This window comes from Gymnodraco acuticeps, unplaced genomic scaffold (assembly GCF_902827175.1).
Source record: "Gymnodraco acuticeps unplaced genomic scaffold, fGymAcu1.1, whole genome shotgun sequence".
In the NCBI taxonomy this organism is placed as follows: Eukaryota; Metazoa; Chordata; class Actinopteri; order Perciformes; family Bathydraconidae; genus Gymnodraco; species Gymnodraco acuticeps.
The window spans coordinates 2,716,722-2,732,005 of record NW_022990214.1 but is presented as its reverse complement, the minus strand read 5'-3'; the positions used below and the strand labels follow the sequence as shown (position 1 = coordinate 2,732,005).

The window sequence follows — 15,284 nt, the reverse complement described above, 5'->3', positions numbered from 1 at the left end:
CAATAAATATTGTTGTTTTTGAATTGTACTTTCTTTATTTGATTGGCAGTCAGTTGTTGATTACATGCAGACGTTGATACAGCTACAGGCTACTTCAATATATATCACATTAATTCATAAAGCAACTTAGACATTTTGATGTTCCGGACCTTTGCATGCGGGGCGATTTCTCTAAACTGGACCTCGTTGCATTTTGTTGAATACCCCCTGCTAGGCTTAAACGCCTTCCTTCCTTCCTGCGGGTTTGCATTACAACCTTTATATATACAGTCTATGATTTCAACACAGGAAAATGGAGAACTGGAAGATGAGTGGAAAAGCGTCACATAAATCTTAGTGCCCACAGCTCCGTGGGAATTATTATGTGCAATTCATTTCCTAAGGTTATACAATTTAAGTCATGTTTAATGATCTTGAACGTCACTAAAACATAGCTATTAAGAAAGCTATTTCATAAATGGCTAGATCTTGATAGCAATTATTTTTATAGTTTTGTGTTAAAATATTCAGGAGTTAAATCATTTGAAATGCACAGTCCTGAATGTGGGTTTGTGATGAATGTGGGGATCTACAGGACACACATTTTCAGAGTAAAGGCTTTCACATTATTATAATTATATTTTATTGAAATGTAGATTTTACACCACAACGGAACAGAAAAGCAGGACCAACCATCATACATTGAATTCCTTGACTAACAAGAGAAAGATTCATTCCATTTAAATACATATTTAACCAGAAATGGGCCGGTTCTAACTTCTAAGAGGGGTTATTCAGTTAAGCCCGATGAGAGGGGATACAGCTGTGCACATGTCATCATTAACAGACGTCGTTAAGAGTGACGATTGATTGAACGAGGACGTCCCAATTAATACCCTGAGGACTCCTCTGTCCTCGCGTCTCCTCCTCGTGGTCTCCGGAGACGGAGCTAAGACGCAAGGAAGGGACGCGAGTGAGGAAAAGGAGGAGGGTGAAATATTCAATTGAGACGAGCCTAACTAATTCAATAAACCGGAAGTTGTGGTTGCGACTCGCCATTAAAAGCAAAGAAGAAGAAGAAGAAGAAGAAACCGGGAAGTTTGATGTAACGGATGCGGAAACGGAAGACCAGCTGATCAGCTGAGGAGAAACGTCGAGTTATAAATACTAATACAACGGTGTTTTGTAGGCTATAAATGACCACTGGGTGGGTTTAAGTAGCCTTTCGTATACTTTATGGACGGAAGTAACGACGGATATAAGTAACTTGCTTTGACGTTAGTTTTCCTGTAACCCTTTTTTGGTTTCCATGTAAACATACCTAACGTGACCGATAGTCATACTCGTTCTGTCGCGAGAGTCTAGCTGCTTCAGCACGCTGAACTGCTGCCTGGGAGAAACGGGCTGTGATGTCTCATCACCTCCTTCATTAGTCATGAATCCCGTCATTAAAGAAATTGATCCGGTTCACAGGTACGTTATAAAGTTAAATCCATCTGATGTCATACCGTAACAATATCATTTACTGCAAGGAAAGATAAAAAACAAACAGTGATGAACCGTGCGCAACCACCACTGCCCTTTTATGTTTAGGTTCCCTGTGATCTGCGAGGGGATTCATGGTTGATGCTGATCCTAAAGGGAGGAGTTTACAATGTCACACAAGTGTGAGTCTTTGTCTTTGGCTAAGTCGCGACGGTAATTTAGTGAACCTGTATGGCTAGCATTGAAAGGTGTCGAAAACTGATTGACGTTCGCGGAAGACGTTCTTCCTGCCTGTTTTATGTTATATGCAAATGGATTGATTGATGCTTTTACTGAACTATTGAATATTAAAGTTTGTCCGGACATTTGCCCAAGCTGGCTCTAAAATAAGCTTTATAAATCACTGGGATACAGCATAAATTAATATTTGAAAATACTATTATTATTATTATTATTATTATTATTATGAATTAAGGTGTTAATTGCATATGGAATTCAGGGACATTCTTTCAATTAGACTTAGTCCAAAGTGGTAACACTTAGAAAAATAATCTGACATTTGGATTTAATGCTTGTCCTTGATTGCTGAAGTCTGTTTTACTAATTCATAGAAAACGGATTATAAAATACATTGCCTATCAATAGTCATCATAGAGTGGCGAAGTCCCTCCCTTTCCGGGGGACCTTCCATGGGACCATTATATCGAAAAAAGAAGGTATTGAAGTCCAATGGAGAGAAGAAAGATTATCTTTCGATCCCGTTTGAATTGTGCCACGAATTACACATATGATGTTTGCAGTGGCGTTTTTATATGTACAAAAGTGGTGGGGCACAAACAACTTAGATGTCTATAGCTTCTGCAGTGAGGTTTCATGGCTGGTGAGGCTCTGACTCTGACTCTTCAGGTTTACAAATATTATATTTTGACCTAAATCAAAATATAATATTATTTCAAAAGCTTTTTTATGTCTGATGCTTCAATTAATTTTAAAACAGACAGTTTCAACAAAAGGATACCCACAAAATGTAATTTGATCATTTAAATATTGAATTGTTCTCTCTTAGTAAGATCCCATTTTCAATACAATTGCAGTCTATACCCTTGATTTGAAGATGAAGTCCATTTGCCTATCCTTCTGGACAAAAATCTCTATTACTTTTTTGTAAAAGTCCTCCTTATGTAGTTTCAAAAGTCTATCAAAAATCTAATCTAATCAATAGATTTATGATTCGAAAATTATAAAAGTAGGGTAGACATGTGGATATTATCCGACTGAACAAAACGTGCATTATTCTAACAGTTTGTTTCCCACAGATCTTATTTGGAGCTATTTTCTAAAATCCTATGGAGAAATATCATTGCTTTTTTGTGGAGGGAAGCCATGAGCACAGTTATTTTTCCGGGTTTGAGGACGCCTCACTGCAGCTCTCTCGTCTCCTCTTCACACACCACACTTCGCGGCACAGGTACTTACAGCCCAATCAGCTCTGAATGATGTGAGATGACGTATGGTGGGGATGGCAGCACTATGCCCCTATGGTTCCTTATTTTTTTGCCACACAAATTAATGGGACGATACTCTGAGCATGCGCAGTGTAGTTTTACAGTCACCATTGACTTATATGCTCACACTTTTTTGGCTGGTGAGCTACTTTTGAAATGTACCACTCACCGAGGTCTACCAACCAAAAATAAAATCCCAAATTGGCAAGGGTTGCTGAATAACACGTTTTATTTTACATGGGATAATAGGGCTGCAACAAACGACTAATTTGATAATCGATTAATCTATCGATAATGAAACGATTAATCGACTATTCGGACTATTACTGTATGCCTTGCAACAATTTCTCAAACGACTCTTATTAGCCATCAACTTTTAGATTTAGCTTGAGTTTGTTTTAGGCATGTGGAAACTAACAATGAAGACAATAAAAATGAATACTTGATTACAAAATACATATATTATTAATTAACTTACAAATTGTTTACAAAATTGACTTTGCTTTTATTAAATTAAATAATATTTCACATCAAAAGATAACAACAATGTTTTAACAAATCATATTAAATAATCTGATGACAGAACTGTAAACAGAATAGCTGAAACTTTAACAAAATAAAGAGTAACTCAGTTTCCTCTAATCATTAACCCATGTTTGTATCATTGAGTTAAACTCCGTGTGTTGCGTGCTAGCATACATAACACCTGACGTGGAAACGTTACTCGTGGAATGGGGCTACAGAGCTACTAGAAAGACAGTGGGAACCCGGTGCATTCCTACCGTCATGAATGTGGAGCACTTTTGCTAAATGTTTAGACACATGCTCGTGTTACCGCCCTTACATGCTAAACACTCTTGGCAACGAGCATTGTCCACATCGAGACGGGTAACATTTAACCACACCTTGGAGCGCTTCTCTCCGCCATCTCCCTCCGTGTGTTGCTGCATGGAGCAGCTCCGTGTGTGTAAACTGCCCCCGCCCCCTCGCACACTGACGGGAGAGAGATCTAGTCTGGATCGGAAAGATCGAAAATACACCGACCATATACGCATATTGTTGTCGTTTTTGCATGTTAGAAACGAGTTGGCGACACTAAGACTGCGAGATAATGTTTGTGTAGCAATAATACATGACCTTCTCTTTCTCAACTCGATACTCGGGGAGGGAAGTCGCTGTCATATGCCTTGTGAACACTCCGATAATGCCTCTCCACGTTACTTTTCTTTGGCAGAGCGACGCTCTGCTTTACAAATAAGGCAAATAACCTTTGAATGTGACATCACACAAATATTCTTCCTCCCCATTCTGGGTGGAAGTGGTTTGTCTTTAGCTTCTTGCTCGGTCCCGCACTACATTTTGTTTGTTTGTCCTCTTGTTTGTCCTCTTTAACTTAATTTGAGTTGTCCCGGCACTTGACTGATTTTGTATCGCTTTGCATTCTGGGTTAACAGACTGGAAAGCGATAGGTCTGCTGTTTTTCGTCAATCAAGTAAACTCCTGAATTAAGTGGCAGGGGAGCCAAGGGAGGAGGGGATCAAAACCTGTTTTGTCTATTTTAACGGAGCTGGATTTTTTTTTTATGAATGACTCGTGATCTACCAGCATTGCCCCCCGCGGTCGACGTAATGGGCACCTCTGACTTATGGCGCGTTTCCACTGCAGTGGGTAGCTCACTTTAAGCGTGACCGAGCCGTGCGGGGCCCGTTTTTGGTTGCGTTTCCATTTGCCTAGTTTTTGGCCCGGGGCTACTTTTTCACCTTTTTTTCTGGCCCGACTAATGGCGCGTTTCCACTGCAGGGCCTCGCTCGGCCTCGCTCGGTTTGGTTAGCCTTATTAGGCCCGGCTCACTTTAATGCTGCGCTTCCATTACAGTTTAGGAACTGGGGCAGTTACTATAGTAACGCAGTGTAGGCGGAAGCCGTGACGTCATCTTCAATGAGAGCCCCAGAAAAAACAACATAGCCGTTAGCTCTTAGCACTCAGAGCTCACAGCTCTTCCATATCTGTTCAGAAACTTGACAAAGTTAAACAAGTACAAACACAGACTGCCTGTGTCATGGCGAATACAGTCGCTGGTTTATTTATGTCTGTATAGGCCGTTGTTGTGAGTGTGGACGGTCGGGCCAGCATATATAACGTTAGCTTAGCCCAAGCTGCCATTTAGAAAACAAGCATTTTTAAAAGGTTCCTTCGCCTGCCATCTGTCCTGCAGACTTTGTCAAAGCATATATTTTATTTTGTTTTTTTTTTTACTAACCGGTATCAGTATGTTGTTACTTCGGCATCATTTTTAAACGTGTATTACAATTAATTCACGGTCAAATATGTTCATCTTGTTGTAGTTGTAGCCCCCTTGCCAGCGATTCTCTCTCTAGTTTAGCATACTCAGCCCGACTCAGCCTGGTTGTTCCTGGCCCTAGAACCACGATTTAGTCGGGCCAGAAAAAAGGTGAAAAAGTAGCCCCGGGCCAAAACTAGGGCCAAGTGGAAACGCAACCAAAAACGGGCCCCGCACGGCTCGGCACGCTTAAAGCGAGCTACCCACTGCAGTGGAAACGCGCCATTAGGCTAGCTTAGCAGGTTATATGTTTCACCCTGCTAACAGCCTTTATACTAAGCTAGGTTAACCCTGTCCGGAGCTTAGCTCTGTAACTAACACACACACAAGCTAGACATTTGACACTGCAGACATCTTGACTTGCCGCTGAATAGAGTGCCACAGTGACGCATCCTAAAACCTGGAAGTAAGCTGCGCATGGGTTCCCTCGACAAAAAAGCAATGCAATTTCTCCATAGAATTTTGGAAAATAGCTTGAAAATAAGGTCTGTGGTTGACACACATTTAAGAGACGGACCACGCTTTGTTCAGTCGGATAATCTCCACATGTCTACCCTACTTTTATAATTTTTGAATCATAAATCGAATCGATAGATTTATGATCGATAGGTTTATGATTCGAAAATTAAAAAACCTCTATGGAGTTAAGTCTATTCATTTAATGCTTTACCTCTGTGTTACGTACCATGACAAGTTGAAATGTCTCCTGTGAAGGAGGCTTGTGGATATCAATCTTCTCGTTTCAATCAAAGAAAGAAATACAAATTTTTAAAGCAACTATTTCTTGAAGTACTCTGAAATGCAACATTGTTTGGATCTAAACCTGTGTTGTTTTGCAATTGTATACAAAATGGTGCTGCGTTGGACAAAAGCTTTCATCAATGGAATTTGTCAAATCTAAATGTGTTTTTAACTTTGAATCTTAACTGTTTTTCATTGACATGTTCTGTGCCTTTTTTCTCTCAGCAACACCACCATTTCCTACGAGGCAGTACCTGCTGTGGGAGCCGATGGAACCAACATCATGAAACTGATTCCTGTACAAACGGTCAACAGACAGTTTTTCCAATCTCCAACAAGCCAACCTGAAACAGATCCTACACCACAGAGAGCTGAAGCCATGAACATTTCATCAGAACCTGTCCAGATGTTTAAAACAAATGTGGAACCTACTAACTCAGTGAACAAGTATTTATCCCAGCAACAGAATACAAGGTTAAGGGACCATAGCTCCAAGTGCAACACCTGCAGCTAACATTGGGATGTCCGGAAGAGTTCCGAGTCATCTCCCAGTCACAGTGAAATCTCTAGAACTCCCTAGAGGACAGTGCCCACAGACTCCCTCTAACACACAAGTCCAAACAGTCCCAGCACCTGAACTACCTAAGAAACAGATTTTGACTTTGTCTGCCAACTCCTCTCCGAGTACAGGCTTGTTCAAACGGGTTAACTTTAAGCTGTTTCAATCAAGAGTTTGATCAAAAGATGGATTCTGCATTTAACACGCTCCAGTTTATTTGCAAGGTGGCAGGTAAACATTCATTAAGACCTCGATTAAAAGATTCACCACATTTAACATTAATTCCAAAGGGTTCACAAAAGCCCAACAGCCCCATGAAGTGGGTAGTTGGTGAAGAGGATGGCTCAATAGTTCCAACTCCTGATCCAATTAATTCTGTAACTTCAGAGGTCCTTCGAATTGTTGCAGAGAGAGAAAATGCTAAAAAGCTCTGTGACGGCATTACCAAACCCAGTCATACTCTTGAGCCTGTTCCTTCTCTTGTTGCATCAGAGATTATTCGAGTTGCTGCAGAGAGAGAAAATGGCTGAAAAACTCTGCCAAGTCATGACCAAACCGGGTCCAACTCTCGAGCCTGTGCCATATTTTGTTTCTTCAGAGATTCTTCGAGTTGCTGCAGAAAAAGAAAAGGCAAGCAAGCAATGTGATGTCATTTCAAAACCACTTTCTGGGTCGAGTCCAGGCACAAGCGTACACAGACAGAATCACAACTTGGTCATCAAAAACAGAGAGGATGCACCACAGCAAAAGAAGGTAGATATATTTAACATTCCTCGTATGGCAGTGCCTACAAGAAACAGTGGGGAAGTAGGGAGAAATCCGAGTCAGATTCCAGTCACAGTGACATTTCCAGCACTGGGAACAACCGCGAGAAACGGTGAGAAGTTAGGGAAAACCCCCAGTCAGCACCCAATCACAGTGAAATCTACAGCACTACCCAGAGGACATGGCCTTCGGAGTCCCCCTGATACAGAAGTCGGACCAGTCCTAGTATCTGTAGTACCACCGGCTATCAAGAAACATGTTCCTACTTCATCAGCCAACTCCCGTCCAAGTTCAGGCTTACCCAATGTTGTCAATTTGTCCCCTACCACAAGTGTCAACCAAGGAGTTAATTCACAAAGTGATTCTACACTTGAAATACGCAAGTTTATTTGCAATAATTCCCCAAAAAAATCATCTGGACCTCCATCAAAAGTTTCAAAACCACACTTAAGATTGATTCAAAGGGTTTCAAAAAGGCCCAACAGCCCCATGAAGTGGGTTGTTGATGATGATGATGATGATGATGATGGCGGCGGCCCAACAGCTCCAACTCTTGATCCCATTGATTCTTCCGTTGCTTCAGAGATTTTCCGAGTTGTTGCGGAGAGAGAAAACCTTGGAAAGCACTGCGACGTCATCCCAAAACCAGAATCTGGGTCAAGTCAGGGCAAAAATGTTCAAGGACCGGAAACCGTAATCGTTTGTGATGGTAAAGTGTTTTTAGTGCCAAAACATTGCAGCTTACAATTTGAAACTGGGAAAAGTAACTCGCCCTTGGCAGAAAGCAAAGCATATGAATTCAACAAAACTATCGGACCTTCTTGCCAACAATCAGTGAAGGCATCTGCTCTTCAGAAAAGGGGGGGCCTCCAAATAATCCCTCAAGATGAGTCATGCGAAGTGATTGACCTGTGTGATGATGGCGCTCACAAGGACTCGTCTCAACCATCAGTTCATTTGCCAGGAGTCACTCATCCATTCACCTCCGACAGCAGCAGTGGAATATGCTGTCAAATAGAAAAGGATACCGACAAAATTGAGGTGAGGACAATTCTATTGCTACATTACATTTTATACCCCATAGTGTTACAACAGGATTCCATCACATTTGACTGCACAGTTACAATGGAGCAGGCTTATGCATATGAAAAGCCAGTCGGCCAAAAAACCTGTAGTTTTCAATGCCTCATCTCCTCCAAGATATTTACCTCTGTACACGCTATATTTTTCAATAAGGTAAACAAATACGGTGCCCCACATTCATTTATGTTGATGAACAAGGGAACATTTCCTATTAATACGACATGTTCTATTCCTGAGGACTTGCAGTTCAGGGTTCACCTTTTTAACTTAGAGAATGTGCTCAATCTACAAACAGAAAGACTCAAAGCACAAATGGAGAAGTTGCGATTTTTAGCTAATTCAAAACAACTTCAAACTAACCATCAAGACCATAGCTCATTAGGAATATGTTATAAATAATAAAGGTAATAAGAAGTGTCATTTTATAATAGACCTTTATAGAAGCAGACTTCTTTCGCTGATTATGAGAAAGAACGCAGGATTAAGACTTGCGCTTCACTTTGAATACCCTAAGGTTGCTACTTGATCAATAGGCTGAATACAGACTGAACTGTTTAAAGTCTATGATTCCTCTGATCAATGTTTATTGAGTACCTGCAACCAAAAAGTGACATGTGTTTTTTTCATGGCTAACTGCAGGGACATTTTGTTTACCAGAAACGTAATGTGAGAATACCTTCAGGTGTTACACGTGGAAACCTGCGATTGGCTGACAACTACTTAAAAACATACCAATGCCTAACATGTTGTCATGTGTGTTCATTGTATTACATTCAATTGCAGTACAGTAAAGAAATGACAAACAAGGTTTGAGTTCATTTAGAAAAAGTGTAACAATTAAAAGACCAAGAAATATTATAGGCAGAGATATCACAAATAACACATTTGCATTTAAGGGGCTTTACAATAGAACCGACAAGAAACAACTCCACTAAGTAATCTCAAAACCACAAATGCATGTTTTTTACATTTCTGTTTGTGTACAGATTGAGCAGTCTGATACAAAAGGTGAATCAGTTAGTTTGAGAAGTCTTGGTAGTTGTATTTAATGTTTTAGACAGAACCAGGCTAACGGTTTCCCCCTGCTCCCAGTCTGTATGCCAGCCTAATAACGTCCTGACTCCAGCTGTGTAACTTCAGCTGCATCCACGTCATACGCCTTTTGCTTTTTGCTCACGGTGGGCCTTACGGTAAAAGTTATGTTTTGTTACCATGGTCACGTCCACTGGTTCTGATGCTAAATACAGCTGTCATCTGATTGGTCCAGACTAATATCTCAACAAATATTGGATGGATTATTATGCAGATGTTTTGTGAAGAATAACTTGTTGATCCGCCGACTCATTTGATTAGGTTTGGAACCAAAAGGTCCTCAAACACTGTGACATTCCCATCAACCTCATCTGTACCTTGTGTTTGGTGCTAAGTAAGAAATATCTCATTACAAAAAGATGCTGATCCTTTAACATTATTGCTAAACATCCGCATTTTTTATTTGAGCATGCTGACAAAGCGTCTATGCCCAAGAACCGCTGTTGTAGAGACGCTAATATAACTTGTATTCTTCTTTTATGTATTGTTTGAATTGAAAGAGTTTATTTTTCTTCTCACAGTGCTCTGTGAGTCCTGCTACAAGTTGGACATCTACGCTGGCAGCGGAATCCTGTAAAATGGCCGATCCTCTGCCTGAGACACATGTTTGGAATAACAGCCGATGTGAAAATTAGCCTGCCGAGAATTGACAAAGACTCGTCTGCAAAACTTCTACTGAGTGAGTCCATAAAGTCGGTGGAGGATAATCAGGAACAAGCGAGCGGGTTGCAACAGGAAGATGTTTCTTTACAGGACCTTTACAGTCTACAAGACAGTACAGCTGCAATGGCACCGTCAATGTCCCAACAGGGAAAGTACTGAAAACTGAACCAGAGGATTCTGACAGTCCAACTCCTCTCTATGCGTTTTACTATTCAGGGTAGCACTCTGGACAAGGGAACATCATGTCATATTAAAAGTGAGCCAGAATGTGGATATGTGGAACCCATAGATGAAGATTTCCTCAGCACAGATGAAAGCAACATCCCCAACTCACGGGACAATCGCTGGCCGGCCACAGACTCCGACTTGTGTGGATCCGAACACAAACACGGGGAGAATGGGAAGAAAAAGGAAGCGCACGATGTGTCCTTGTTGCGTCCCTGCGGGGGGGCACGGTGCAAGGTCCCAAGAAGAGCCCAAGAAGTGGGCATGGGAGACGGCGCAGACGAGTAGAAAAGGGGGAAGAACCAAATTTGCTAAAAAAGTTGGGGAAAACATCTGGAAAGATCAACTGTCAAAAAGTGAAGGAGTGTAAGGCTGCTGAGGGTCTAGTGAGTGACAGTGAGACCACTGTCACTGAAGTAGTCAAACTACACACGAACAGATCCAAAGACTCAAAGAGCTACTGCACGAGAAAGAGGACGCTTTAAAACTGATGACAAGCAGCGTGGGCGGGGATCCAACAATTTGAACTCTAATATTCTAGGAAACGTTTTTTATTATTAGAATAGAATATGTTGTTCTCCCATTTATGTTTGTTGGAGTTAGCAACTGTAAAAGCACATCTAATGTGAGAAATTGATAAATGAATAAGAAATGCTTTAGTAAACACTGTCAGTATGGACTTTATAGTTGGTAACTAAAAAGCTATTTGCTTACTCATTAAGTAAAAAAAAAAAAATGCTTAAATGTAATATTTCCTAAATGGACTAATACATTATTAATATGTTATAAGGGAACTTGTACAAATAAATGACCTTGTTGAAGTGACTCATGTGAACACTTAATCCATGAATGTTTGGATGGAGTTACAGTTTGACTTGTGTTTTTAGCAGCATTTGGGGTGAGGTTATCCTGGTCAGCAGGATTCAGGTGTTGCAGCAGCACGAGGACCAAAGTAATCACTGAAAGAGAAGGGACATTTATTGGAAATATATAAGATTAAAGGAAATAGAAACTATATAAGACTAATTTAATTTGGAGTAACAAGGCAAGCATTGTATCTATCAATCTACTGTTAACATTTCAAGTGGTGGAAAAGTACTCCTTTAATTGTGTAAAAGTAGAAATACTATGTTCTTGAAATATACTCAATGTATACTTTGTGTAATAAAAGTACTCAGAATGGCTCTTTTTTCTTTTCTTTTTTTAAAACAATATTTCAGAATATTTGTTTATAAGCAGTAGCAAAAACATGTCCAATTATTTGGAAGTTGTAGTGTGTAAATGTTGAGCCATTTGTAGAAAACAAATGTAGAGTAAAAGTACAATTGTCTCAAAAAGTGTAATGGAATATAAGAATATGTAGGCATTAAATGAGTAAATGCACTTTGTTACATTCCAACAATGGTTATCGAAATACAATGAATTGTTCTTCAACTCAAGTGAAAACAAAATCAAATGCTCCTTCGCAGCCTTTGCAATATTATGAGATTACTTGAGAATACTCTTTCCAAACCAGAAGTAAGACTTAAGCTGTAAAAGACCTCCAGAATAAAAAATATATAATTGAAGTACTATAGCTTCAGTACTTCAATTATTTCATAATGACATACCCAGTAATGGATTGTGTAACTGGTTCCAAGAAAATATGAAAATGTTATATATATATCTTTCTGTTTTGGTGGTCACACCACACCGTGCACATGCATGCGTGAGTCATGGTGAGATATCTGGATTAAGAGGTTGCTTTTTCTTTGCACAGCATGAAAGAAAGGCCAAATGAATGGGCTGTAATTTTAGTTTTTTTAAGCAGAGGTTGAGTTCAATCATTTGTACGACCCTCGGAGGATGTTGTAAAAATTAAAAGGAAAAAGGTTCCCCACCACCTGCTGTAAATAATAATAAAAACCCTTGATTTATAACTTAACATCTCTGTCTCCTATTGATCTGAGTATATTATAAAGAACATTTAATTGAAGCATTATAGCACAGGGCCTTTGTCAGATGGTATATTAGCGCTGTTTTTTTTCTGCTCTTCGAATAGTTCTCTCTTTTCACACATACCTGTGTTTGCAATCACTGTAACCAATGAGCACCTGCATGTGTGGGAGAATGGCCCTGACTCTCATTTCAAGCCCAGATTTACAAACTCCTGGCAGGACAAGCGAGAGCTCAATTCTCACACGGAATTAAAACAAAGTGAGTGGAGGGACTGCAATATAAGAGGGAAAGAAAGAGAAACTTTAAAACTGTTCAATTGTTATGATGTAAGACTGATATTGGTTCTATAATCGGCTGAAACTGTTAAGTCATGATGTGAAACGGTTAACAAAGAAAAAGGGAAACTCAGCTGCTGCTGCACTTTATTTATTTATCTAAAATTAAGCACTTTTGAGATGCACACATTTTCAAAAAGCTATTTTATTTATTTTCTCTATTTTATTTTTAAAATGCAGCCCGAGAGGAACATTACACATATCCACAGTATTTACTGTATATCTGTATAGTGCAATAAATATTGTTGTTTTTGAATGTACTTTCTTTATTTGATTGGCAGTCAGTTGTTGATTACATGCAGACGTTGATAAAGCTACAGGTACTTCAATATCACACTAATTCATGAAGCAACTTAGACATGTTGATGTTCCGGACCTTTGCATGGGGACATTTTCTCTAACTGGACCTCGTTGAATTTGAGTTGAATACCCCTGGTGTAGAGTCAAAATAATAACAAATTAAAGGTAAAAGAGCGAGTTGGTGAACGTTGGAGTCAGTCTATCTCTTCAATGTGACATTTCCCCATAAATACAATATATCATAATCATACTAATCATATCCAGTTTTTTTAAATAAGAAACCCACTGAATAGTACAAAAAGAAAGAAGCTGGTACACATAGTGGAGCATAAAGAGACAAGGATGTGTAAATAGAGAAGGTGGGAAAAGTACTAATATCTTGTACTATAGGAAAAGTAGAAGTGTAGGAATACTCTCTTACAATTCAAATGCATTCATTCAAAAATGTTACTCAAGTAAAAGTAGAAAAGTATTCTCATCAAAATATAGTGAAAGTAGTGACAGTAAAGTAGTTGTTGTGCAGATTGGTCCATTTCAGAATAATATATATGATATGTTTTACAGTATAATGATTGATCATGAAAGTGTTCTCAAAGCTGGTAAAGGTGCAGCTAGTTTGAATGACTTTGTATACTGCAGGGTAGCTGGTGGATTTACTCCAGGTGGAACTAAAGTCTGATTTAACACTTGATTAGATTTCACATCATTCATCCACATCTGTGAAGTATAAAGTAAAGTAAAGTAGTGGGGTATAAGTAAAAATTACAGAAAATGGAAATACTCAAGTAAAGTATCTCAAAATCGTAGTTAAAGGTATAGGTAAGAATGGAGAAAGCAGCTCGAGTGCGCTATAATTCGAAAGTACACAAACGAAACAAATCTGCCACTTCCTTACAGAGCCCCTCCTCCAACACACACAAACGCGCACATGACCAATGAGGGCACGAGATACATTTGTGCCCAGATGGAAGGCTGACAGGCAGGTAGGCCATCCAGTTACTTTAGCCGGGCCGGCTCAGATGATTGGTCGTGCTTTTTACAGTACCACGGCTTCCAGAGATGAAATGTTTGTATATATTTATTGTCAAAGCACTTAAGATATTCATTGCTATCAGGATGTTAAGAGCATTCCATGGAATATAACAAGTGTTTCTGAAGTGAATTACCTACCCCACCTTTAAGTACAGTACTTGAGTACATGTACTTAGTTGGAAAGCATTCCAAGAAAGAGAGGAAGAAGCTGCAGATAAAAATCAGAGCACTAAATAACGCCTTAGCAGCAGAAAAAAGGAAAAAGAGAGATATAAAAAAAGTGTTAATGAGGTCAGGGTCTCCAGCAACAAAAGCTAGATATCTGAGGCCAAGAAGCAGTCCAAATGCAAGGAAACCCTGTTCCATGACGCATTGATTGAAGATCTACAAAGTCATATTGAACAAGCTGGTAATAGTCAGGAAGAAAGACTAATCATCAAACCTGATGACAGGGAGGATTGTCAACAAATACAGGTTGCAGAAATATGCCCAAAGTACCTTTGGTTTTACCCAAAGGCGATGGAAAACAGTAGGAGGTAATCCATACTCTTTCGCAAGGAAGAAATGTGTCCGCATGGAAGAAGAATATAAAAACAAAATAAGAGCCTTTTACACTAGAGATGATGTGAGCCGTATAACACAGGAACAAAGCAGACTTTAACACATGCCAAGGTCAAGATCAAAAAAGATTGCTCATGGACACCTTGCACAACCTGCACAAAAGTACTTGGCAGAGAACTCCAGGAAATCAGTTTCCTATTCTCTGTTTTGCAGACTTAGGCCCTACTGGGTTGTGCACCCATCACTTTCAGATAGGGAAACATGCTTGTGCAAACTGCATGAGAACTTAAGCTTTGCAGCCTGAAGTTGCTCATCACCCTGAACTAGAGACATTGATGGCACAGATCTGTTGTGACAAAACTAGAAAGAAGTGTATGTACAATGACTGTGTGGACTGCAAAGAGAAAGACTTCCCATTTCTCGGGGTATATGAGGCTTGCGCCAGGGTGGCATGTATGCAGTGGGTCACAGAGGACACGAAAGGACAAGACAAGAACAATATTCAAACAACATTCAAGAAGACCGTAAAGAAAATGGTCGAGATGACATCAATGACCACCTCATCAACCTCTTCACTACCATGCTTGTGAAATGTAAACGCCATACATTCAACATCCGACAACAGTACAAATATTGCAGAGAACTGAAGAGGAATATGTCAGAGAACGAATGTATCATAC

The 15,284-nt window shown here is 39.7% G+C and overlaps 1 protein-coding gene and 1 long non-coding RNA gene across 2 annotated transcripts; both read left to right on the top strand.

The window, feature by feature from the left end:
* The first annotated feature begins 1,413 nt into the window (after positions 1-1,413).
* On the top strand, positions 1,414-6,526 carry LOC117547680. Its single transcript, XR_004569221.1, has 3 exons — positions 1,414-1,452; positions 1,573-1,646; positions 6,277-6,526. It is a non-coding gene; the product is annotated as an uncharacterized LOC117547680 (long non-coding RNA).
* A 606-nt stretch (positions 6,527-7,132) lies between these two features.
* On the top strand, positions 7,133-10,127 carry LOC117547708. The gene is made up of 3 exons (XM_034218489.1): positions 7,133-8,416; positions 9,812-9,884; positions 10,072-10,127. Exons 1-3 carry the CDS (start codon positions 7,133-7,135, stop codon positions 10,125-10,127), a joined length of 1,413 nt encoding a protein of 470 aa, XP_034074380.1.
* Positions 10,128-15,284: the final 5,157 nt, after the last annotated feature.